General features: G+C 41.9%; 1 protein-coding gene across 7 annotated transcripts in view; it reads right to left on the bottom strand.

Moving 5' to 3' along the window:
- Positions 1–1,704: 1,704 nt before the first annotated feature.
- The window catches only part of Bach2 (BTB domain and CNC homolog 2), a 343,819-nt gene continuing 317,690 nt past the window's right edge, over positions 1,705–27,833 (bottom strand). For all 7 annotated transcript variants that reach the window (XM_048809768.1, XM_048809789.1, XM_048809798.1 and 4 more), the window contains 3 exons: positions 25,189–26,787; positions 12,589–12,795; positions 1,705–7,918 (listed from right to left, as the gene is read on the bottom strand). In XM_048809768.1, coding sequence (XP_048665725.1) covers positions 7,436–7,918; positions 12,589–12,795; positions 25,189–26,787 — 2,289 coding nt within the window. In that variant the 3' untranslated portion in view covers positions 1,705–7,435. The remainder of the gene's footprint in view (positions 7,919–12,588; positions 12,796–25,188; positions 26,788–27,833) is intronic.

Below are 27,833 nucleotides of genomic sequence, written 5' to 3' on the forward strand. Positions count from 1 at the left end.
CCATCACCAGATGGTGTTAAATACACATCATATATAAACTTGTTAATGTGTCTCAGCTGAAGGCTTGTGAGTGGGTTAAAGAAGAGTAAAACATTCCAAAGCAATTTCAAAGAACAACTCAAGCTATTTCCAAATACATACAATAAAGCAACTGTCCTGATGAGGAGGGAGCCAGTCCTCACTATGGCCAGAGTAGATACAAATGACTCACAGGGAAGTCATTTTCTTCCCTTATTCATAGTAGGGAAGAAAATGACTACTACCCATCTGGGGCTGGAAAGTCTTCACATGCTTCCTTTCTCCAGAATAGAAAAGCTGGTGAGGTTTATTCCTTTTTATACAACAACTATCACTCCTGCTACAGAAGCAAATGTTAAGGTTGAAGTTGCAAATGATCACAGTTCTAAATTACCAGGTTTGTCTACAGAAAAATTTGCTATTGTAACCCTCCTGATTTTCCAAGATTGGATTAAATAACTTAATGGCTTCAGGCAAAAATGATCTACCTCTTGTATGACATTGATGTTTTCACAACAAAATAATCTAGTGTTCTCTGGAAGCCTTCCATGACTCAGTAGGTGCCTGAACCTGTAATTCTAAACTTTTGTCCTTGAGACTCATTGCATTGTTATGTTGGTTTAATGCCCACCCCCATTCACTTTCATTTAGTTTTAGGGTTTTTGTTTTTTGAGATAGGGTCCCATTTTCTTGCTCAGGTTGGTCTTGAATTTGTGGACTCAAGTGATGCTCTTGCATTAGCTTCCCAAGTACCTGGGGTAATCACTGAAGGAGAGGAGTGGAGTGCAGCAGCTTTTAATTTCAGTCTTCCCATCTGGCAGATGAGATATGGCCTGGATTCCGTGCACTGAGTTGGATGGACCTTGTGTGTATTCATTATTCACAGCCTCGCTGTCAGCCCAGCCACATTGCAACTCCTCTCTTCTAGTGGCTTCTCTCTTACCTCGAAGTGTGAGTCCTGTGTTACTCATGGACATCTGGCATGTCTACAATGCAGTATCTTGTTTTCCCTTTACATAAAAATCCAAGACACAAGCTTGTTTAACTATATTTACTCCCTGTAATTCTAAACTTCTGTCCTTGAGACTTATTGCATCGTTATATTGGTTTAATGCCCTCTCCCGTTCACGTTCATTTAGTTTTAGGGTTTTTTAATGTTTATTATTGTTATTTTTAAAAGTTCTTTGAGATAGGGTCTCATTTTCTTGCCCAGTTTGCTCTTGAATTTGTGGACTCAAGTGATGCTCCCACAATAGCCTCCCAAGTACCTGGGACTACAGGTGTGTGCCACCATGCTCAGCTTAGTTTTATTTTTTGTTTGTTCTATAAAGCAAATATTTTATTTTGATATAATTTTAGACTCACATATATCTGAAGGAAATAATACCCTTCATGTAGTTTTCCCAATAGTAAGATTTTGCAAAACTACAGTTCAATATCAAAACCAGGAAATTGGGTTTAATGCTTTTTATCTACTCTAATAAGCACTAAGGATTTTTAAAATTCAGAGTTTAGGAATTACACTAGCATTATAAAATTTTTAAGATTTCTAATCAGTTTAATCAGGTAGTAGGGAAAGGTCCAAACTAGAAGAAGAAAAATGTCCTCTTAAAAAGAAAATATTTCTACAGGCTTCCCACTCTGTAATCTGTAAAACATGGATCAGAGGCAAAAAAAAAAAAGCAGTTTACAATGCATAATGATATGTCTTTATTTCATCAACAGAAATGGTGTCTAGACAAAATTCAGTTAACACTAGCAATTCAACTGAGTGAATTTTTTTTTGCACAATAGTGTATTTACAATGAGTAAATGAAGTTTCAATTCATTAGTTCTTAGCAATGTTTTCCCCAAAAAGGTAAAAATTCTTAGTTACAGATAATAAGCATCAACCGCCATTTCATCTTTACAATAAAAACCACAAGAAAAACCACAATCACTTAGAAAACAAAAATAAGGACAAGCCTAAGAACTAGTACAATAAAATGATGCATTGAATTAAGTTACATTAATCGAATAGAATCTGTGTAAAAAGTATGTAGAAAAACACCTGATGTAACCTGTTACAGTCGTTGACCAGTTATGAGAGGTACAGAGGGTTATACAGGTAGATATGTGTGAAAACTGTCCGTATTGTTCGACCTGGGGGGAAGGGAAGAGGGGCTGCAGCCCCTTGCATACGCTGAGAAGACCCTGTTTTGAATATGGCCTCTGGAGTTTATAAGGCATATATTAGAGGTGCACTTGCATCAGACTGGTTCTGGAACAAATTCTCACAGGCCCTCTTGCCTTGATTGGCTCACTGTGTCTAACAAGCACCCGAAGCTCCCAAATGCATTTGCCATCTTCCTGATAACTCACTAGAAGTGCCATGTTCTTTTGTCAGAGTGTGAATGGACATTCTAGCATTTGCACACACAAAATGCACTGTTCTGCCTCCAGACATGTTTTGGTAGAAGACTTAGCATCAAACATAGGAAAAGCTCTCTTTGTCCAAGTCCCTTCACTCTTTCCTGATATCCATGTCCGATTATCCCCATGGGAGCATTTGGCACTGAATGTGAGTCTACCTGAAATGAATGGTCTTGGTGCACTTCTGCTTCTACCAAGGGCCACTGTTTTATCTGAGGTCAATAAACTGGAATGAAAATGAAAGTCAGAGTTGCTTGTTCATTGCTTAATAGTGAAATGCATACACCATGTCACAACATTAAATCAAAGCTACAAAAGTTGGCCTTTGCAACCAAGTGGGTATTCTTCACAAAATGGCAGCATCATTTTCATACTACGATTAAAATGTACTGATATTCATTTGATATAAATAATTATGACCCAGAGTGGAGTGTAGGAAAATACTATACACTTACTTCTCTTTGCAAGTAATGTTTTTGCACCGTCGGTTGAATAATTTATCCTCAATCTGCCACAAGAAGACTTTTCTATATACAAATACTATTTGCACACGCTATTTGTGTACAAATATATTCTATTCTACAGCATCAGTCTTGGATGCTTGGGTCATTAGATGGCTCGGGCAGTATTAAAACATACACTTTGGACACAAAATGCCTCCATGCACACAGATTTCCTTTATGAATACCAACTTGACACAGGGCATCTCACTGGCAACTGACTTGCCAAAAATTGGACCTACAAGAAGATCCCGAATTTGGGAAGAAACACTAACTCATGATACAATGAATAGCTTTATTCTTTAAAGAAAATCTTGATCTCTAGTCTGTTTTCCATGATTCGAGGACAAAACTTAATTTTTACCCAAATCTTTCCAGATCTGAAGAGTCCTCCTGAACTGTAAGCAATAGTGGAGCAGTTTGAAGTCACTTATAAAACAGCTCCTAGTTTAAATGGGGCATGGTGTATAGAAGCAGTTTGCTATGTTCTATAGAAAGCTTTGCAGGCTTTGACTCATTTTGAGAGGAAAATACTACTTCATTGGATGCAGAGCAGCTTCCTGGGGCAGGACTTTGAGGTTTCTTTAAAGGCTTACGATTTTCAAATCCATGTTTGCTGTTGCTGCTTCTCCTTCTTCTCTCTTCTTTAATGGCAATCATAAACATTAAAAGAGAATATGTAGGTTTTTGCCAGTCCTCTCATGAAAGTCCTGTAGCTTGGTCCCCGAGCTCCTTTTTAAGGAGAAGTGGCAGTTGGCATACTAGTCACTAGCCTTTTTTCTTTTTTTTTTACTTCCTTGGAAAAGCTATACAAGGATTAAATCCAAAATTATAGTGCATCTTAAAAAGCAGCATACTTTTAGAAAGACAGTCAATAAATTACTTTGTACAACATACAAAATAACATTTTCTACTGCAGCATCACCTCTGACGCCTGAGTCATCGTTATGGGAACTCGGAAGAGAAGTAGCAGGATGGCCTAGTAACTTTGCCAGCTTTTTCTTTTCTTTTAAAAAGTTTTAAAAACCATTTTTGTTCCAGAATCAGTATGTAATGAAGTTTGATTTTATTCAAGGCACCCCCAGATAACGCAGAGAAACAAAGACATATAGCAAAGCACTCACCTGCCCAAAGCCTGACCAACCTGAATGAAGGGAGGTGGTCTGGAGACACAAATAGGACAAAGATGGATCCCCAGAGAGGACTAGATTTAGGTGGGATGTTAATTAGTCTTGGGGTCACCTGCACTGGCCCTACCACCACAATCCATTCCTATTATCCTGACCATCTGGAAATGCAACCAGGCTGTCACAGAGATCCTCCCAAAGAGCCCACTATTGGAGTGTTCTTTATTTTTGTAAGGAAGAACTCTTAAAAAATACAACTGAATGTTACCTTGTTGTGCAAACATTTATTCTTTGCTGTTCACTTGCTTTTCCTTTTTATAAAAGGCATGAGGTTGACTAAGGGATCCCAGGTAAAGAAGACAGACTGGGTTTTTCAATTCCACTTTGAGGCAATTTGGATTCTGGTCCCCAGCAAGACCTCCCTTTGAATTGAGACAGAAATATTTCTGACAAACAATGATTCAGAATAGCAAAAGACACAGACTATCACATGAACAATTACATAAAATCAGTCACTGTTTGTTGTGGCTAATGAATGAAATAACTTGTTAAAAATACTTCAGAAGTAGAATGACTGTTTTTTTTAACATTTTTTTTTTAAGCCAGTTCCCATGGCAGAGGTTGGGCAGGGGAAGAGGAAGAAAAGTGAGGCAGAGGCTGATGGGAGGGAAATGAAGGTTGAGTTAGGGTGAAGAGAAAAAGAGACCCGTTCCCTCCTGGAAATGGCTGCCACTCAGGTCTGGGCTACTGAACAACAGAAACCTGGGGAAATAGATGGAATGTGGTCAAGACTACCAGTTGCACATGAGTTGTTACCAGGGTAAATCAAGCAAAGAAGCTGGTCTGCACCTGGTTAGTTATGAGCAGAAGACTTTCCTTTTTTAAAAGAAGAGGAGAGGTCACTTAAAAGGCAACAGGAGAGTTAAAAAAAAATACTGTCTGCTGACTCTTGCACCATAACACACACCTGTGAAGTATCACATGATTCACATTGAGTTAAAATTCTAGCTGTCACCAGTTTTCCACAAAGGCAAACCTCCCGGTGAAGCACAGAGCTGTTCTACGAGGCTGAGAAATTCCAACAACTGTAACAAAAGACAGTAGCTCCAACACAGAGCTCTATTAAAATCTGTCTTTGACAAGTTCGTGTGTGTACACACACACACACACACACACACACACACACACACACATGGAGAAACGAAAACCCAGAGGCAGGTTTCAAAAGTGGAACTATTTTAAAAGAAAAGCCTTTTTTTTTTTTTTTAAATCCTACTGCATGAACCAACAAATTTCTGGCATTCATACATATTTAAACATTTAGTGCTAATATTTGTACAGAAAAAAGTTAATACTAAAACATATGTTACTATGATTTCACTTTTCGCCTACTAATCATATACTAATTTCTCCTTTTACATGCAGCTTTAATATTGTCCAAACAATGGCACAAAAAAGAAACAAAGTCAACCATCTATTCCCACTGCCCACCACCCCATTCCCACATCAAACTGTTCTGGACTCTCTTTTACAGCCAGGCTGAAGTGGCCTTCAGGCTGCTTAGTGAGAGGAGATGGGACCACTGGAAGGAGGGAGCTGATTCCTCTTCCTTGGGGCACACCTTCCTGTAAACATGGCCAGGGGCCAGGATGTCCCCAGAGCCAAGGGAAGCTGCTCTCTCTGGGTTGCAAGCCAACCAGTTTTGCAGCAAGAGAAGAAAATGATCATCAGGTGAGGGTAGGGTGTATGTGTGTGTGTGTTTGGGAAGAGGGGCAGGGAGGACTCCTGGTGATGTCTCCTCCAAAGCCTCTGAATGAAGCTGCCTTCAGACAAGAGAATGGCAAAAAGCCTCAGAGTACAACTTAGCATTAGGAGAAGGAAAGGAGAAGAAATGTGTTAGTCCGCGTCAGGGATGGATCTCAGGCTCGAGTCTGCCATGTTCTCTCCTACTTTCGGGGAGCTGCCCCTTAAACAGGACCCTCAGGCTGCGACTCAAATTCCCTCAGGGGAGATGTCCTGGGAGGCCAATCCCAGGCAGGAAAGCCGATGGTTGGTCCTTCAAAGGAGAAGGTCCTACTGCATAACACTTCTAAGAGCAAGCTAATGAAGTGCTGAAATGGATGAGCCTACTCCCTGGGAAAGAAAACAGTTCTAGCTTGATTTCTAGGAGCCTTTGCCTGCTGAGTTCTGGTGAGAAATCATAGATTCCTGCTACTTTGATGCAATTTTGAGTGAGATGTCCAAACTCTCTTCCCACCCAGGAATCTGAACATCCAGCATCAACTCTGAAGTCCTTTATCTGCAGTTAAACTTTACTTAGGGAAAGGTGGGGACGAGGTGAAATATAAAAATATTCAAGCAGATTATTGTCTAAACATCCTAGGATGAATTCATTATTTGGCAAGATTGTTTTTCCTACATAATTATCACCTGAGTGCTTTTTAAAATTAGCTAAAATGTTTTACTTTTTAAACTAAAAGCAAAGAATATACAGTATACTTGAGTTATACTGAAGTTACAACTTCATTTAAGAAAATAGGTTTGACCCAAGACTCAGTGCAAGTGGCAAAGTTGACCATTACTGTACAGTATCTGCAAGGAAAAACAAAACAAAACAAAACAAAAACGGAGAACAAACCCACGATGCTCACACGACACCACCTGGCGGTGCCCAAACCAAACTAAACAAACAAAATAAGGGTCTAAAATAAAACCTTGAAAAGCTTCCAACATTGAATTTTATCCATAAATAAGCACAAATTGAACTGTGAAGCAAGAAAAACGTTAACAGTTACCAAACTGGTTTTAAGCATCAGAGACAAAAGAAGAGGAATGTTGGAACCTGTTTATAAATGAGAAATGAAGTTTCCAGTTTTGAGAAAATTGAGGCATGCAGGACTTTTGCATATGGATATATATATATATATATACTTTATATATATTATATATAATATGTACAGTATAGCTATAAAATTTTGATGTGTATAGAAGCTGTCTTCAATGAAAAAAATTGAACATTCAGAAGAAATTCCTGAGATAGGGTTTGTGACATGGGCCACTGAGAAAAAAAATCCGTGGTTGGGTCCTCGAGGTGTTGTAGTCTATCCCTGTGAAGACTGAAATTAACCCACAGACAGACAGTGTCGCACTGTTGTCTTTCCTTGCCTGAGCAAGGGGTAGCACCATTGTGAAGGTAACTCTGTTGCTCCTGCTTGAAGAGAGGAGGGAATACTTCAGAACAGTATTGCTGCTAAGACCACTGTAGTGTGCACCAAATTCATTCTTGGTTCTTCAAGACAACAGATGAACAGTGCCATAGGCTGACTGAAGAACACCTGGATGGGAGAGGTGTGAGGACTGGGAGGCAGATCCGAGTCACTAGGTGTAATCTTTTCTGGGCTGTTCATCAGTCGTACACTTGTCAGTCATTTCCTGGCAGAAGTCCACGGTCACTGACTGGCTCCTGGGTTCAAGAGGAGGTCCTCTCTCAGAGAAGGTTCCTGGGTCAGAACCTTCCAACCTCCTCCCAGAGGTACAATTCTCAGAGGCGTTGCTGGGGACCCAAGGGGGCCCGGGGGGAGCCGCACCTGGCTCCAAGCAGCAGGGCACACTTTCCCCCACTGCACACTGGGAGGCTGCAAGGTTCTGCTCAACACCCAAGGGAGTGGGGTTAATACTGGAGGCTCCAGGGAGATCCATGGGGATGAGGACAGGGCAATACCGGTGCAGGGCCTGGATCTGCTCGGGACTCTGGATGTCTCGGCAGACTTCCTGGGAGAGGCAGGAGAAGTTGTCTAACAGTTCCCCCATGCATGCTTTCAGTTGATTCCTCTCCGACAACAGTTTTTCTTTCTCACATACCTGGACAATAGAGGAAAAAAGAGAAGGCTTGATCAATTCTGAAACTGAGGGCACAAGACCAACATTTATTTTTATATACCATACATCATAACACATCTCATGAACAATGAGGTCAGGGTCAGACACTTAAAAATTACACATGTCCAGGGAGCCTGGACACACAGCTTGGCCATGTCTGCTGCCATGGATACGTTCCCTGTGGTGTCTCTTCATGCTTCCTCTCTGAGACCCAGGCAAGAGAACAGCAAAATCACCACCAAACGGAAAACAGCAGGAAGTCAATGCCCCAATTTCCTGGAATTTGAGGTTTGTAGAACATCAACTGGAAAAAGTCTTAGTCCCAAACCTTATAGTTGAAAATCTCCCTCTACTGTATTGGGTTGCCATTTTAAGAGGCAAAAGTTGACCAATTCTAGCTATCTGACATTCTGAAAATGGCAAAGCTATGAAGATAGTTAAAAGCTTATCTGCGGTTACCAGAGTAAGGAATAAATGAATAAGTGGAGCACAGATGATTTTAGGTCAATGAATCTAATCTGTATGATACTATAGGGGTGAGTACTATAGTATGTGTATATATATATGAATATATATATACACATACATATCTATATATCTCTTTATATAGTCTTTTATATATTTGTCAAAATGCACAGAATGTACAAACCAAGTGTGAACACTAGTGTAAGTAAGGACTTTGGGTGACAAAGATGTGTCCATGTAGATTATAGCAAATGTGCCACTCTGGAGGGCATGTTGGCAGTGGGGAGGCTGTGAGTGTGTAGGATCAGGGGGCAACTGGAAACTCTGAATATCCCATTCTATTTTTTTGTAAAACTAAAACTACCCTGAAGAAGTAAGTCTACTTAAAAACAAATAAAATCAACCATCAGCAATTTCATGTGGTTCAACCTACACCTGCAGGCTCTTTGGCCTTTGTATCACAGCAGACAGAATACAACAGTTCCCTTTTTGGGACCTTGGACGCAGGACAGGAAGATAGAAACGTGGAGCCTGAGTCCTGACATACGAGCCCACGATTCTGAGATGCTTTCCCCCTTAAGTCAAATCCCACATACGGCGCTTCTGTTACTAAAATTTATCACCTCCTCTGAGAGATGAGTGTAGCACCAGAGAGGAGACTAATTAAGGTTTTACCATCGGTGTTTATGCGAGGTCCATGCGTTGCATATAATGAAGTGGATGAGGAAACCAGGCGCCTGAGGCAGTGTGAAGGGATTCCTGGCCAGCCCTCTGCTGGTGCGGGTGGGAAGGGCAAGGGAGGAAGGGAGGGAAATGAAGAGGAGGGAGAGAGGAGCAGACATCGCATGCACAAGGAGCAAGTCTCCGATGTGGTAGCTGCACGTGCTGTAACACGAATACAATCTGGCAGGCAGCGTGGGCATGTGTGTCGGAGAGAGAGATTTACATGGGGAAAGGGCACCTGCTAAAATATTTATAAATTTATCAAGAAAACATGTTTTAAAAATGAAAAATAAACAGATGTACAAGTGCGACTCGAGAGAAATACATTATGCGAGTTTGCACAAGCGGAGTGGCGGGTGTGTGGGAGACGGTGTGGGTGTGGGAAGTGAGTGTGGGGCCTGCTGCGGATTGTGCAGGGTGAGAGGGGTGGGGATGGAAGCTGTCCTTCCTGCCCAGGCCATCTCTGTCACGGGATCAGGCAAATGAGTGGAGCACCTGTTTAGCTGATAAGAAATAAATCAACAAGAGAGGTCTTTTGGGAAGAGAGTCTTGCATGCATGATGGGTCACCTGGACCCCTCTCCTTTGAACCTAGAAACCTGAAAAGGAAGGGGCAGCAACTCCCAGCCACCAGGAAAGGAATCTCAGTCTCAATTCTGCCACAGCAGCTTGGCCAAGGCACACACCACTTGTGAAAATGTCTGGGCCACTTTCTAGGGGAAAGAAAATGAGGTGCCCCTTGTGAGAGTTTTGGCTCTGCAGGAAAGGCAGCATGAGTTACGCCTTGGGTAAAAACATAAGTTCTAAATCACAGACACAGATTGATGAGCGTGTGGCACTCTTAGCACTGGAACACAGCATAGTATTTAAGTGGTCGCCAAAAAGTGGTGCAGAACTAGGAATTCTTAGTTTTTCCACCGAACAATACCAGCAAAGGTAGATATCTGCCTATATAGTTTCTATCTTTAGATATCTGCTATATAGTTTCTCAGATTTTGTTATTTGTTCAGTATTACACAATTATAACAGCAGAATGTTATTAAAATCTTTTTCTCTACTACCTGAAGAGAGGGGCAGAGCAAGAATTACTATAGAGATGTGACCCTGTAGACTTGTACCTGGTTGTCTTGGTGATCTAAGCCCACCAGGCTTTCAGAAGATCCACAATCACCAGCAGGAACATCCTGCTTCCTTATGTGGTTTAAGTTATATTCTGTATTAAAACAATGAGGGCTGGGGACATAACTCAGTGGTAAAGCTCTTGCCTAGCGTATTCAAGGCACTGGGTTTGAGTCCTAGCACTGTAAAGAACAAAACAACCTCCTGCCCCCCCCCCCCCCCCCACAAATCAAACAAACAGAAAACACTAAGGAAAAATTTGGAAAACAAAAAAATTTGTAATCTTCTGGCCTAAATTGTCACAACTTCCAGTAAGTTCTTAAAAGCCAACAGTGGGCCAATGCTGGTGATTCAGAGATGATGAAGACACTGTCTTGTCCTTGAGGAACTTACAGTTTAGAGTTGGCGGTGGCGGGGACAGACACATGCACAAATAATCTAAGAATGAACGATAAGCACTAAATCAGAGGGCAGATCAGGGCTCCCAGGGCAAGGCCTCAGTCTAACTGGAGACTCAGCAAAGGCAGACTTCCTGAAGAGTTGACCTGATTCTTAAAGCACAAAGCAGATAATTTGAGAAGGAAGAAGTAGAGGAATGTCCAGGGTAGAGGGGAGTCAGTAGGCATGAATGCAGAAGTATAAAACAGCAGGAGATGTGGGGTAAATATGGACAGTTTGATATCATTAGGGGTTGAATCCTAAGAAGGCAGTGAAAGGAGATGCCAGAGGGACAGTTTAGAAACTGAATCATGGAGAGCAGGGTATGTCTTTAAAAATGTTTCTAAGTTGACGCATATTAATTGTGCATATTTATGGTGTACAATGTGATAATTCAACATATGAATACAATGTGAATGATCAATTCAGGCTAATTAGCCTGAATTTCTCTTTCCTTAACCACTTTTAATTTCTTTTTTTGGGGGAAACTTTGAGCTCCTCTTTTCCAGTTCTTTATAAGATAAATAATAAATTGTTATGAACTATAGTTCTGTAGTTGTAAAACATTGCAATTTATTTCTCTAATCGTATTTTGGTACCTGTTATCCAGCCTCCCACTAGGATTGCTCCTTAGCAAGGACTGACCTTACTAAGGAGCTTTGGCTTTACTTTGCAGGTGATGGGATCTACTGACCATGGGCAGATTTTCCCTGTATCATGTCAAAACAAGAACAATAGCAAACCCCTGAAGTCCAAGGTTATCTTTTCTTAATTTTTTTTTACAACTTTATTTTATTTATTTATTTTTATGTGGTGCTGAGGACCGAACCCAATGCCTCACATGTGCTAAGCAAACACTATACCACTGAACTACAGTCCCCCAGGGTTATCTTAATAATAAATTATACAATACTTCCTTGGGCTTTCCCAATATCTCATCATTGCTCACGAGGCAATGAATTTGCTGCAAATAGCCTGAGAACCTAAACTTAGATCTTGACCATATTATGTGGCCTCTCTCTTCTTAAGCTTGACACAATCCAAGGCCAGAATTTGGATATCTTGACCATATTATGTGGCCTCTCTCTTCTTAAGCTTGACACAATCCAAGGCCAGAATTTGGATAGTAGAGAGGTAGAACTGAATAGGTCAAGTTGGTTGTCTTCAAAGCTATAGTCAGAAGCCAGAGGTTGACTGTATTTACTTCCTATATCTTGCGGATGCTTACCAAGGAGAAGGGTGGGGACAAATAACTCTGAGCATGGAGGAGCCTGGGAGATGGGAATTTGTTTCCTGAGATAAAACATTCTCAGGCACAGGGAAGAGATGGCAGCCACTTTTAGAAGAATTGCAAAATCAAGGACCTGGGGCTGCAAAGGGTGCTAGATCATCTCACTAAGCAACTGCCTCTCTGTAGGTAGATGTCCTATCTCTCACCTATACTCTTCTGCTGGGACGCAGAGAAAGCAGTGGTAAAATAACACCATTTGGAATCAGACATCTAGGTTTTCATCCAAGGAAATTTACCTAATCTTTTGCATCATAGTTTCCTCCTCTATAAATGGGGATAAAATAGTATCTAAGTCATAGTGTAGATTAAATGTGATCATCCACAAAAATAGTTTAGAAGAATACCTAGTCCACTGGTGCATGCAATAAATATCTGCTATTATTACATATCAAATGGAAAATTAAAAAATTCTATATGGATGACTGAAGGGTATGACACATAATTCCACACCTACACACCCACACACAATGCAAAATTTCTGTTGAGAAATTTCCTTAAAAATAAATCCAATTCCCAAAAGGGTGCCCCTTCTCTCTATTTCTCCAGTCATCACTGCTACAAATTTACATCAGTCCTGGTCACTTTGGTTACTGAACACAACTGATGGGTCAACTCACCAATTTGCGGATTTCACATTCTAAGTTCTGAATACAGTCCAGTTTCCTCTTGCGGCAGCGCTGAGCTGCGATGCGGTTCTTGCTGCGCCGCCGGACGTCGTGAATGAACTCTAACTGTTCTGAGGTTAGCTTGTGCATCTTAATCATCATCTGGAAATCGTTCCTTGGAAGATCTGTGATTTGATCTACAGGAAAAGGAAGTTTAACCTGAAACCAAGAAAAACAGAGAAAGATTATAGCATCTGGATTTTAATTTTAATTCTGATAGAACATCAGAGAATGGTCACTGCTCTTTTTAGGATCACCAGGTAGCAGGGGAACTACTGAAAGCAAGATGCAATTAATTGTGGCCTCTCTCTTCTTCAGCTTGACACAATCCAAGGCCAGAATTTGGATAGTAGAGAGGTAGAACTGAATAGGTCAAGTTGGTTGCCTTCAAAGCTATAGTCAGAAGCCAGAGGTTGACTGTATTTACTTCCTATATCTTGCGGATGCTTATCAAGGAGAAGGATGGGGACACATAACTCTGTTTTAAATACAAGTAAGATGAAATATTTGGGTAAGCAAACAGAATAAGAACACAAAAGTACAATGTGGTTGTTATTCCTAAAACTTTTGAGGCAAATTACACGGAAATTGTGTCATTTTCTCCCACTGCCATAGTGCTTTTACAAGAGGGACTCAGTATATATCTATATGAAGATAAAAACCTTCAGCCACAGACATATAGCATAACTCAATAAAATGGCAAGTTATAGGGAGGTACTATTGAACAACTTATGCAAAACACTCGAATGAAGAGAATCATTCCTACCTTGAAGATCTGGAAAGATAAAACAATCAGCATGATTCTTAGTCACAACAGCAAAAATGTCAAGCAAGAAATAACTTGGATAGCTCTGCCAATGTAGACTAGGAGTCAGAACTGGGTTTTATTCTTTCTAATCAGACATGAGACAAGGGGGTCTCTCTCAGTCTCAATTTCCTCATCTGCAAAATGGGGTATGCTTTTTAGCTGTCCTGTGTTATGCACTGTAACTGTGTGTTAGGTACTTTGGCAGACTGTGTTTTCCAAAAATGGCTATAACAGCTCACATTTTCTATTACAACATAATGTTTTCATTCCTCTATCAAGAGTGTGAGGCATATTCCTGCCATATCAACAGAATTCACTGGATTTCCGGGGCCAGAAAGGCATGCAGTTTCCCCTTAGCCCTCTTAGACTACTTGTTCTGGAGGAAACCAGCTGCCATGCCATAAGAATACTCAAGCAGCTCTGTGGATAAGCCCATGTGGAGATGAGCCAACACCTCCAGCCAATAGCCAGCCTCACCTCAATAGTCATGTAAATGGGCTACCAAGAAATGGATTCTCTAGCCCCACTCAAACCTTCAGATGAACACCCACTTCAACCCCATGAGAAATCCTCAGTCAGTATTGCTCATGGGCCACTCCTGAATTCCTGACTCCCAGAAACTCTGAGAGATATTAAAGGATCATTGTATAAACCATTAAATTTGTGGATGACTTATTACACAGCAATATATAATCAATGTAGGTACTTTTGTCCATAAGATTCTTACTTTCAAACTCTTGCCAAGTCAAGGTAAATGAGCATTAGCTAGAGAAGATGCTTGAGGGATAGATGTGCTTTCCCTGTATGGTTAAATGCTTGACTCTAATCCTGAGGTGGTTTGAAATATTTTTTTCTTCTCTCTCTCTCTCATTTTTTTTTTTTTTTTGGTGATACTAGGGATTGAACTCAGAGGTGCTTTACCACTGAGCTACACTGCCAGTCCTTTTTATTATATTTTGAGAGTCTTGCTAAATTGCCCAAGCTGGCCTGGAACTTGTGATCTTCCTGCCTTACCCTCATGAGTCACTGAGATTACCAGCATGCACCACTGCAGCTGGCTGGCTGAAATGTTTCTGAGGAAGAGAATAACAAACAATGAAAATGCAAAAATGTAAGAGCCTCTATTGCAGAGGTGAGAATGAACCAAAGTTCTCTGTCTCCAGGGCCTCCTGAGCACCCATGAGGTGAAGAACACAGGCCTACACCTTTGAGCAGTTTGTCACCCTTTCTAAGGCTCTTAATGACAATTCAGTTATTTCTGGTTTAAATTCTGGTCCTATTTCAGGAACTCCTGGTAAAGAAAGGAAGGCTCCAAACTGCTTGTTCAGGAAACACAATGTTACCAGCTCAGATGGCTGAGTTTTTGCATACATTCGCCTCTGCTTTGGATGGGCCAGCAGATGGCACTACAAACCTACACTTCATTCCCGTGCTAGACCTGGGCTATGTAACAGGAACAGCAGCCACATAGGTGATTTTAAATTTTCCAGTAGCCACATTAAAGGAAGTAAAAATAAATAGGTGAAATTAATTTTAATAATGTTATTTAGCCCAACAGAGCTGGAATATTTCTGACATGTAATTAATACAGAAATTATAAGAAATCTTTAACATTTAAAAAAAAATTCAAACACCCAAAGCATATACATACATATATGTGTATACATTTTATCATTCTAGCACATCACAGCTCAGACTGGCCACCTTTCAGGGGTTCTCTAGCCATGTGCAGGGTGTGACTACTGTGCTGGACAACACAGCTCTAGAAGACTCAATCTGAGCAGCCAGAAAAACACACGAGCCTGGGTTTAATGAATCAAAATATTTATGGTGAAGGAGTCAAGCCCTCATTACTATTCAGATGCTTTTGTGTTAATGTGGTGTCTTTCAAGGGACTGAGGGTGAAGAAGTGTCTCTAGCCTAAGCTCAAGCCTTTTCTTTGGTTGCATCAGATACTGGCAAATCTGATTTCTGATCCTGGCATCGGTGGTTAGTTAATCCTCATGCACAAAGGCAATCACCCTAAATAATCATTTGACTTCTCTGTAGTTGGGTGCAATTTCTTTGTCAGTTTACTTCCTACCTCTGAGCCAGCTCAATGTGGCATTTAATAAGGGCTCCCAATGGGTGCTCTGATTGGACTTCCACATGGTGAACCATGTCCCATGACACCTGTAAAATTTTGGCCCAAGAAAGCAAAATCGCAGCAGAGCACATTACACTATTCTCAGCTGAGCCCTGCTCCAACTGCTAAAGACAGGCAGCCAGGACAAACAGTTCCTTGTTACAGGCTGGGGAAAGGCCTTTGTCCATGGGGCTGTGTTTGCACAAGGCTTATAATGATATGAAAGAATGTTTGATTTCCCTTTTATACCCTTTGGATAACAAACAGACACTCAAATCCCGGACAGTTTCTCTGTAACACAGAGGTCTGTCTGTTGGAGACATGGGATGTTTCGACACAGCAGGGGTTGTGGCATTTTGGGGGCTCCTGGAGTTTCCCCCTCTGGTGACAACAAAGCCATTCTTCTGCTCCAAATTATGTGTACTTGTTTTCAGAAAGAAAACACACCTATAGTTCAGGCCACAGCGAAATCAAAAGGGCTTCCAAACCAAGATCTTCTGTATTTAAAGTCATCTAGACAGTAAACATAAAACACAAGGGAGACAGGACACGGGACTGGCAGGAAAAGGGAAAAATCAACAATCCTAGTTTCAAAGTCCTTGAAGCAAAAGGCCGTATGAATTTCAGCAGGGCTGTTGCAACTCAAGCTGCTTTTTAAAAAGGGTCACAGGAAAAGAAAATAGTCAACTACAGACTTTCTTCCATGTGGGAAAAACAAAACAACAAAAGAAACCCCTCGCTCTTGGGTCTTTTTAGAGATGTTACCCCTGCGGCAAGGAAGAACTTTCACTGATTAGCAGGTGGAGGCCCCTGACTTGTTCCTGGAGGGCCACGGTGGGAGCCTGACTACATCTCTTTATTGCTTTCAGAGTGTTAAGTTGGAGCCAATGGGCATCTTCCCCGGAGACAAGGAGCAGCCATCAGTCCTTTGGTCGCCTGGAGAATATTCTACTCACAGACTCTTGGGTGCCCAGCATTCCCCACTTGGGGGCAGAAAAGTCCAATAATGAATTCCACTGGGGCTTGGAAAGCTGAAACACACGGAGAAGACTGGGGCTGTTCTCTTTTTCTCCGGGAAAATTACTACATCACAAATAAGCCCAACAGGGCTTAACATCTTACTGGCCCTCCACCCACTGATTCTTCCAGGATTTCACTTCTCATCAGTGATTTGGTTTTCATTTACAAGACCCCATGAACAGTGCAGAACAGACAATCTGACAAGATGAAGAGCCCTGCCAACTATCACCAACACCTGTCTGAAGGGCCTCCAATTATATATTGCCAGCCACATGTGGCTCCAGGCAGGCAGGCAACATAAAAGGGGAAATGCATGTGGGATTTGTCAGTGCTGATTCTCCTCAGCCATGAGTCTGCTGCTTTGGTTCTGAGAAGAGCTCAGACACGCAGGAGCAGCCACTGGTCAGCAAGTCAAGGGCCAAAGAGGGCACTACAGGCTGCTGTCACAGTTTGCACAATAAGCTACTGTTGATTTTACTCAGCCCTCGCAAAGTGCTGACTCTTCTCTTCCCTCAGGAACACACAGGAGGAAAGGGATTAGAAATTGGTTTTTAGGATGGTATTTGCTCTATCTCCCCTAAGCAATGTCCAGAGGAGGGTTAAATCTTCCAGGGGCTCCAGCTCTTTAGCAGTCAGCAAAATGGATGGTTCTTGCAGCATGCCCAGGGACCTCTAGCCTAAGGAGCTGACAAAGGGTGGCAGGAGGCTGGGATATCAGGATGGTGCATGAAACCTTAAATGTCCTTCCTTCGTGCTGTCTGCATGGCCGGACAGAGTCCCTGAATAGGGGAGCCTGCAGCCAGACCCTCCCCCTCCCCCAATGCCAGTATTCCCTTCTCAACAAACAGCTTGCCAACAACTACCTGAATTCTTTAGCCTAAGTCATTACCCCCTTTCTTTTCATTAAAAAATTTTAAAAACTTACATGAATATAACTTCTTACAGAAAATTTAAATTTGAGACAAAAGGAGAGGAAAAAATTCCCATCCCCAAATGACAACTCTCTTGGATCATGGATTTCTGAATGATATTCATTTGTTTAGCAATTTTTTTTCCATACTGGGGATTGAACCCAGGGGTTCTTTACCACAGGGCTACATCCTTAATCCTTTTTATTTTGAGATAAGGTCTTGCTAAGCTCCTGAGGCAGGCCTCCAAATCTGTCATCCTCCAGCCTCAGCTTCCCAAGTAGCCTAGATTTCAAGTGTGCACCCCTGTGCCCGGCTGCTCTGCACATTTTGTTAAAGAAGTTGCAATTAGTGGTACCATTTCATCTCACCATGCCTCTGAACACACATTTCACTTGCCTGGTGCTTTTCATTTGCTGGGTAAGGGTTATTGGAAAAGGAAGACGGAGCTGCAGATTTTGGAGTGACAGTCCCAAACATGCATGTCTTTGCTTCCGAACTCCTACTGGAAGAGTCGTTTGTGAATATTTTTTTCCAATTTTAGTTTCACTATCAGATGTTGAATGGAAGCTGCAGTAGTAGGGCCATATTAATAAGATACTCTGAGACACTGATGTACAGTCAGCTCTTTGAAGCCTTTAATCTGTGCTCTTTAAGTCTCTTGTCCTGGTGAGCTGTTGGGGAGGCAGCAAGATACTCACTGGACTGGTGATTCTAGGGCTGGTGGAAGGAGTCAGCCAGGTCAGTACTGAGTAGATGCCAATGATATGATCTCCTTTCTGACTAAGAAATGCCCTTCTACTCTCTATTCTTGTGGTCCAGTTTATAGCACAATTTGTGGAATACCTGGGATTTTATCCTAATGTTGAAACTTATGAGCTGTGTGATTTCAGACAGGTCACTCTCTCTGTTCTAGTGCTCTTTGAAGATCTGTGAGTCAGACAGAAGTACCAGTTACCCTACTTAGCCTATAGGGTTGCTATAAAGAATAAAATTGGATCACTGAAGAAGAAAGTGCTTTGAAAAACGTGATCTGCCTGTTGACATGTAGTATTATTATTTCTATCAGCCCCCACTGTCTTTGTCACTTGGCTTCTTCTTCTAGACATACAGTATGCTTTGGAGTTCCAGATGTTGAGAATGTTCTAGACAAGATGAAAACACTGTTGCAATTAGAAATATGACCAACTTCTACACTGCCCTGCAAGGTCTTCTTTTTATAAAGCAGACCAATTACAGACACTTCTAAAAACATGCCTGATTCACCAAACCACAGAAATGATTGTAAAAATTTTACATACAAAGTGTGTGTCAAAGCCAGCATTTGGGTAGGAGGAGTTAGTAAGACATGGCTCTTCTGTACCATTTCAGTGTTTGCTCTGAAGGGAATTTTTCTCTTTCTCTCCCTATGCCCCCCGATACATTCACTCTCATATACTTTTATCCCCTCAATGTGAATCATGTTAGTAAAGCAAATCCAGATAATTAATTAACTCTACTTTCTAGTGATTAAAAAAAAACAAACCTATATCCACAATTACAAACACTTTGGGTACAAAACAGTTTTACTAGGAAGCTTACTACTTGGAAAAGTGTGACTGCTCTACAATTTTCAAGTTCTAAAAACACACCTATAAACTATAGTGAGATACCATATCACATTTACTAGAGGGTTACAATAAAAAAGGACATACAATAGTAAGTATTGGTGAGGATGTGGAGAAACCAGATCCCTTATATGCTGCTGGAGGGAATGTAAAATGCTACAACCACCTTAGAAAAACAATCTGGTAGTTCTTCCAAAGGCTAAATATAGAGTTATCATATGATTCAGTAATTCCACTCTTAGATACACAATGAAAAGAACTGAAAACATGTCTACGAAAAACTCACACTCAATGCTCATAATAGCATTATTGGTAATGGCTAGAAAATGTAAACAACCCAAAGTTTCTCAACCAGTGATGATTCAACAAAATGTCAGATGGCTCAAAAAAATGGATCCACATGATGGAATATTATTCATCAATAAAAAGGAATGATGTACTGAACCCAAAAGTCCATATATTGTAAGATTCAATTCATATGAAATGTCTAGAACAGACAAGGCCATTGAGACTGAAGGTAGATTAGTGGTTGCCTGGGGTTGAGGGAAGTAGGCGATAGGAGTGACTATTAATGGGTACAATGTTTTCTTTTGGGGTGATGAAATTTTTTTGGAGAAGTCTGTACAACTGTAAATATATTAAAACCTATTGAATTATTCACTTTAATAGGGTGAATGTTCTGATTTGGATAGGACATATCCCTCAAAGGCTCATGTGTTGAAGGCTTGGTCCACATGCAGCAAAATCCAGAGGTGGGGCTTTGAGAAGTGATCAGATCATGAGGACACTGGATCTCATTAATAGATCAATCTGTTGATTAGTTCATAATTGAAAGGATTATTGGAAGGTGGTATAAACTGTAGTGGTGGAGCCTCGTTGGAGGAAGTCTTGGGGGGTATCCTGGAGGGATATATCTTGTGCCTGGTCCTTTCTTCTCTCTCTCTTTGCTTCTTAGCCACCATTAGGTGAGCAGCTCTGCTTCACTATACCCTCTCAACATGATGTTCTGCCTTACCACAGGTCCAAAGTGATGGGGCCAAGCACCTATGGACTGAAACCTCTGAAACCATGAGCCAAAAACCTATTTTTCTTTAAGTTGATTTTCTCAGGTATTTTGTCACAGCAATAAAAAGCTGATTAACACAGTGAATTTTATGGTATAGATATTATGACTCCATGAAAAAATAAACGTGTGTGTGTTCAGATATACATACATACATACAATGCAAACATTAAAGACCTACACAAAAATGAAAATTTCCCTGTACTCCCTTTCCCAAACCTTGCTTCCAACTTATCTTATTCTGTGTACTGGTTCTATATCTTATTCTGTATTCTTTTTTTTAAAAAAATGTTTTATTAGTTATTGATGGACCTTTATTTATTTATTTTTATATGCAGTGCTGAGAATCGAACCCAGTGCCTCACACATGCGAGGCAAGTGCTCTGCTACTGAGCCAAACCCCAGCCCATTATTCTGTATTCTTATATGTATTTTATGAAAGGAACTAGGACCTTGTTATGCATACTGGTTTGTGACTTTTTACATGATATGACTTGTTCACTTGTTTCATCCTTGGAAGAGAAAAATTTACAAACTGACTTCTTTTTTTTTTTTTTTAAAGTTTTTGCCTTTAGCTTTTATTTATTTATTTTTTTTTGAGAGAGGGAGAGAGAGGGAGAGAGAGAGAGAGAGAGAGAGAGAGAGAGAGAGAATTTTTTAAAATATTTATTTATTTATTTTTTTAGTTCTCGGCAGACACAACATCTTTGTTTGTATGTGGTGCTGAGGATCGAACCCGGGCCGCACGCATGCCAGGCGAGCGCGCTACCGCTTGAGCCATATCCCCAGCCCCACAAACTGACTTCTTAAGGAATATAGCAAAACCAGAAAAGTCATAAAGAAAAGAAAAAAACCTGATACCTTGACTAGATAAAATTTAAGATTTTCTATATGGAAAAAATACTATAAATAATAAATAGACTAGGAGAAAACAAAGGTAACATCCATGAGAAAGGAATAATAATCCTAATATTCAGGATTAAGGTCTTATAAATTGTTTAAAGCTAAACACCACAAAAGAATAATGGGCAAAGATGTAAAATGGCAATTCATAGGTAAGGAAATACAAATGGTGAAATACACCAAACAAGAGGTTAACCTCACTGGCAGTCACCATTTTATACCCATCAAAAAAGCAAAAGTTAAAAAGACTGGTGATAACTAGCACTGGGAAGAATGGAGGAAATAGAGACTCCTTACCTGCTGAAAGGTATTTGAATCGCTATAACCTGTTAACTTGTTGGCAAGGTAATTAGATGGTCTAAATAAAAGGGTAAAACCTTTACCTCACTTATGAGACTATAACCCATATAAATAAAAGAACCACTACTAACAATATGTTCACAAAAATGTTTATTGGAGCAATCTTTATAAGGGGGAAGAAAGTGGAAGCAATTGAAATATCTGTTGCTAGGTGATAGCTGAATAAATTATGACTTATGGGAGCTATGGATATTAGAGAAGCACATGTTGGCAGTATGTGATTGACTAGAGGCATGTACACAGTAGATAGCTATGTGGAAAAGGAAGTTGCTGAGAATTATACAGCATAATGCTATTAAAATATGTGAATAAATATCATTATAGGCACAGAGGAATCCTGTTAAATTTGGTATATTTGGGGCTGGGTATTCCGTATTTTAGCACTTAAAAAAAGAAAGTTGTGGGTGTAGCTTAAGGTAGAGCACATGTTTAGCTTGTGTGAGTCTCTGAGTTTCATCAACAGCACCCCCCAAAAATTATTTAAATTATTTAATTGATAAAGAACTTTATTGTGCTAATTTAAGTCTTTTTCAAAGCTAGGAAAGAGTTAAAAAAGATGATAAATTTAAAAATTAAAAATTTTTATTAAAATTAAAACATTAAAAATTTATGAGATGGGAGAGCTACTTAACGTGGTGTAATTAGAACATCTTATGGAAGAAAAGCTATATCGACCCTTTTCTTTTGAGCTAACATTTGGCTCCTTACAAAAGTGGAGAAAAAGAGACTGGGCAGGAACACCTTTAGTATTAGACTGGTGGTGGGTTGCATGTAGGAACCCCAAATTGGTTTCTGACTCTGGTGTCTCCTTAGGGTTTACCTGAAGAGAAAGCACCTGGATCCCATATGACAGCAAGTCAGAGCAGAATAAGTCTAACAGATGCTGGCTTCTGGATCAGTTAAAAACACAAAACAAAACAAAACAAAACAAAAACAAGTTATAACTCATGTGGGGAAGGAACTGCCTTTAGCATATTCCTGAGAACAACACTTCCACCAGGTCAAAATAACTCCTTATAAAAATGTTATTACTTCCCAGAGGAGCAGTCATGCCAAGTCCCTGAGACACAGTCAGTTCTTAGAAAACCTGACCTCCTCTACTCTAGGAACACTGAAATGTCAAACTGGGAAAAAGTTTAGCTTGACTATTTCTCCTCTGAACAAAGTAAATTACCAAGAATGGCTGAGTGTGACTCCTGAGATGGCAGAGAGCTTTGGCAAATGTCTCTTTTCTTGTAACTTAGGGAATGCAAAATGTTATGGTTTGGATATAATGTGTCTCCTCCTGCCCCCCCAACCCACCACAAGGTCATGTTAAACAATGCAGGTATGTTCAGAACTGAAATGATCAGATTATGAGAGACTGTAACCTAATCAGTGGATTGATCCATTTGCTGTAGAAATTATTTAAAAGGAATACTGTAATGGGTGGTAAATGCAAACAGGTAGGGTTTGGTTGGCGGAAGTTGGTCACTGGGGGCATACCCTTGGGGATTATGTATCTTGTCCCTGGCTCCATCTGCTTATTCCTCCACTTCATACCTAACATGAGCTTTCCTCTGCCATGCCCTTCCACCATGAAGTTCTGCCTCACCGTGGGCCCAGAATAATTGGCCAATCATAGACTGACCTCTGAAATCATAAGCCTCAAATGAACTTTTCCTTCTTTAAGTCGTTCTTGTCAGGTATTTTGGTCATAGTGACAAAAAACTGACTAACACAGCAAACAACAGATTTAAGTAAAAACAAAAATTACAAGCAGGGGTATTTATTTAGGGGAGGGTAGTCCCATTCTTGACTTTCTATAGGTTGAAAGAAAAATTCTTCCTTCTAACTGAGTAAGTATTTTCAGCTGTAAGGTGGATGTTGACGTGGCCTGAACGTGGAAAAGACACATGCTTTCTTGCTGATGGCGCTGAGTTCCAAAAAGTGACATAAGCTCTCTTTTGGACTATTACAGGGGCACAAGGAACTGTATCCGAAACTGACAGTTCCTGAAACATATGCACACATCATAAAAACACAACCTCTTGAGAGCTGAATGGTGGGGTTTCTCTAAAAGGACAGGCATTAGTCTTCTTTTCACAGAGTACAGGGCAAGATAAGTCGTCACGCGGATGAACTTAGCCCAGAGATGAGCTTTTTGCATCAGGTACACTGCCTGACAGTTCCGGGGACAAAAAGCAAACCCCACAGAAGTTGTGGTCAGAAGGAAAGAATGAATGAGGACAGAGAATGCAAACATTTCCCTGTTTTCACAAAACCTCACTCCTCCGGAGGCCAGGACATATCTGTGCATCTGACTGGGATACTGGGTGCATCCCAAACCCAAGGGGATAAGGTACATCTGAATGGAAATAGTTCCTATTCATATTTCCTTTATAATTTTCTTAGTTAAATTCAATCCTCTGTTTTTCTGTCTTTCTCCATTTGTGCCAGGTAGTAACAGTAGAGCAGGGAACAGGCTAGTTAGCAAAGCAGAGGAAGTGACCACAGGGCATTTCTACAGTTGGCACAGGGAGCTCTGGAATCTATTTTCAAAACATGCCTGAACTAAAACCTCAAGTGCTTCTTGCCTGCCAATCTTGCGGAGGCTGAATAAACTGCACGTGGCTCTGTAAAAAGTCACCTCACCCCGTGTGGCATTTCTGCTGTCTGGTTAGGTTAACATCTGCTGCCCCACAGAAGCTAACACCCAGGAAGTGCAGATGAGTCCAGTATGCTGGCCTCACGAGGACCACACTTCCTTTCTTCTGTGCTTTCTGGACACAGGAGTGTAGGACTTGTCACTGGCTAGGTTTGCTCACTCCTGCTCCTGAAGCAGATCTGAGGCACAGGTGTGTCTCAGGCTGGTTCCGTGTCAGCAGCAAGACAGTGCAGAGAGTGCCAGGTTATGACACAGACTCCTGATTTATCTAGGGAACACTGTGGGGACCAATGGAGGCTCCTATTCTTCTCTCTCTTTAGTCACATGAATCTTGCTCATGATATGGCTGGTGTTGCCCCTGTTTCTTCTACCACAAGTAGTGAGACATGGACTGAGGCTTTGGATATTTTTATCTACAAAGCACTTTGCTTTCAGGGTATATACAACCACTACTCCATAAAATGACTTCTCATTTTGTGAGAACTCTGGAAATGAGCCATTATATATCTACTTGTGCTGACTAAGACACTTGTGCAGTGATCCTGGGACAAGAATGGATGACCAGCATTCCATCACCTACATTGTGATGGACACAGGATGACCCTGGGGGTCTTCTGTTGACAAGGAAAACATACAAGGTACTGGGAGAGCACTTGTTTTGTGTTGATCTATCTAGTTTCAATCAATCAATTCTGAAAGAGAATCTACATTTCCCTTCATACTGAAGGGAGTGAAGAGCAAGAATGAGGGTGATACATACAGTATCCTTTCAAAGTAGTTGGAGGAGAGAGGAGAAAGGGAGGAGGAGGGGTGGGGAGGATCCAAAGTACCTGAATACATTTTCATGCATTAGACTTACTCTTTTCATAAGCAGCTACTTCTGCTCATTGAGTACTGAAACATAGAGCAAATACTTAGTTCCTTTTAAAGCAAAAGTGGTTAATTTGGAATCACCTTACTGTATCCTGCCTCCATGGATTGGGGGAAGTCCCTTTACTATCACCTTTAGCCTTGGCAAATAAGAACAATCAGGGAGTGGTGGTGAGGGCAGGGAAAAGTCCAAAGAACGGAGAAAGTAGGTCACATGCTTGAACTTATGTGGGTTCCCTACCTCCTGGCCCCTGTCCTGCACGGGACACGACTCACTGTCTGCTTCTGAGAACGACCCAGATTCATCGCTGGAGTTGGTTCCGTAAGACTGCTCACATTTAATTTGGGGTCGGACTTGGTTGTACATTCCATCTCCCATCAGGCCCTGCTCCTGATGTTCCGTGGCAAGGAATCTGGCTCCCTGGGAACAGGGTGAGGAGGAGAACTCGCAGAGAGGGAGGCTGCAGGGTGAGCCCCCACTCCCATCCTCTGCGTAGGAATAGGAGGAGCAGGAGCTGGAAGTCCTGGTCCTGGTCTCCAGCGGGGGTGAGCGAGGGCAGACTTTGATTGGCACCGGGCAGCTGGTGTTGGGCCGCATCCTTCCTGGCAAGTGGTCAGCCATCAGCCCGCTGTGGGAGTAGGCCTGTGAGCTGGGGAGGGACTGGCCAGCTCCCACCCACAGACCCTTTGGCACCGGCTCGGAGAGGTCTTTGTCTAAATTGCTCACCCCAGAATACGAATGCACCGAAGTGCTCACTTGGTCACAAGCGCTTGAGGAGAAGATCACACTCCTCCGGTCCAGCTCTCCCTCCTGTTTACAGAGAGCCTCCAACCCAGGCCCCCTGAGGGGCGACCCCAGCGTGAAGTTGGACACATCCTTCTGGCCCACTTGGGGCTGTCCATAATTCCCTGTGAAAGGGGTGTAGTCAGTTTTAAGGTCACCCTGAGTGATCCCCTTGTCAAAAGGGCACGCTGAACCCCTGGCAAAGTGCTGCTGAGATGTACTGGGTAGTCCAGACAACTCCACACCTTTTGTTATACTGAATAGAGACCTTAAACAGGAAGGCGAGGACACGCTCCTGGATCTCTCCAGGCAGGTGGCTCCGGTGGGGGTGGTGGGGGCGGGGGCGGGGGCAGGGCTGGGCTGTTTGCGGTCCATCTCGACATCCCCCACTCTGTCCTTGATGTCAGACTCATCTCCCGACAGGCAGAGCGTGATGCTCTCTTCCTCGTTCTCTTCGCTGGGTGGCTCACTTTTGATCGGCCCCATGGCAAGCCCTGGCTTGAGGCTGTTGCCAGGGTTTTCTTCACTGAATGTGCTTGCGAAACCTGAGGTACTGTGTGATGATGCATTATAGACATTCTTGGTACATGCAAGCTGGTATTTCTTGTATCTAGGGTACTGGGTCAGTGCATCCTTTTCTGAGCTCCCCTTGGTGTCCGTGGGCACGTCGGACTCAGGTAGCAAGGCCTCTTCTTTCTCTGCTACTGGGAGGGCAGTGGCCTCAAAGTTGATGGGGCCTGGAAGCATCTGGTCCCTGGGGCAAGCCATCTTGGCTGTCTCTGAATCCATCGTCTCCTCCTCTTCTTCCTCCTCCTCTCCCGCGGAGTTCTCATGGTCCTCATGTGGGCGCTGGCACGCGGTGTCCTTTCGGCACACAAACAGGCCATCCTCGCTGTTCAGGAGCTGGGTCTGCAGGAAGCTGAAGCAGGAGTCCTCCAGGTTGTGCATGCGCAGGAACTCAGCACAGCGGATGACCTCGCGGATGTTTTCTCTGCTGAGTAACAGCTTGGCAGTGTAGGCAAACTGTAACAGCGGCCCAAAGCCCCTGGCAGTGACCTGCAAAACAAACAGGGAAATTGCCAACATTACCATCAGCACTGCTATTGTCCTGAATCCCTCAACTGAAGCAAGATAACCAGACACTGCTAATATCCCACAATAAAGACTGCAAAGGAGCAGTTAATCTCGTACTGGGTCAGCAATGATTCTGCTTCCAATAATTAGTGCCTGTCTCGTGCATGCCACTGCTATACTTCATCAGGGCACAAGCAGAATTGAAAATCACCAGGGTCAAGTGGCTGAACAAGATGACAACGGGTTCAGTGTTTACACTAATGAAACATCCTGGCAAAAATGCATGGAACAATGGGAAGCCTATTAATTTCCCTCCCAATCAGTCCTGTTGAGAGCTGTTCTCCACAAGGAGGGAGTGCTGTGACACTTCTTGCAGCTCACTCGAGCCAAAGAAAGCATTATCATTTTCTTGTCAACCACAGAACTGGCAACAGGGCCCTGTTAAAAACTCAGTCCATGGGGTTTCAAAAATAGTTTTTCCCTCACTAACAATGTTAAAAGAAACATTAAAAACAACTCCTATCTTGCTCATCCATCATGGTTTCTACTTGGGATTTTCAATCATCATGTCACACCTGATGTTATAATGATAGCGGAGATGATGACAATCAAAAGCAATGTTCTCAACAAGAAATTAACTCCTGGCCCACAAAGAATGGGGGTTAGAGAGCTAAGCAAACTGGCTGTCATTTCAATGGTTGGAGCTGCTGAGTGGCACAGGACACAGGCTATGCCTTCCCTAATTATTAGCAGCAGCTTCACCAGGCAGCTGCCTTCTTGCCTTGTAAATCATCAGGGGCTAAGCCTACTGTCATTTGCTGCTTATCCATTATATTTTACACAGATTGAAAATGTGGTACTTATGTACAGCTGGTACACTCACATCTGCACACACAATGACTTATACAATTAAAAATATGTTGCCTAACGTTCACTGTTCTTTCAGACGGAATGAATTAAAGTTTCTGGTATTCAGGGTAGGTGATCTTACCCTGTCTGTGACACTACACATCCTCTAGGTTCCTGCA

This window comes from Marmota marmota, unplaced genomic scaffold (genome assembly GCF_001458135.2).
Source record: "Marmota marmota marmota unplaced genomic scaffold, marMar, whole genome shotgun sequence".
NCBI classification, from domain to species: domain Eukaryota; kingdom Metazoa; phylum Chordata; class Mammalia; order Rodentia; family Sciuridae; genus Marmota; species Marmota marmota.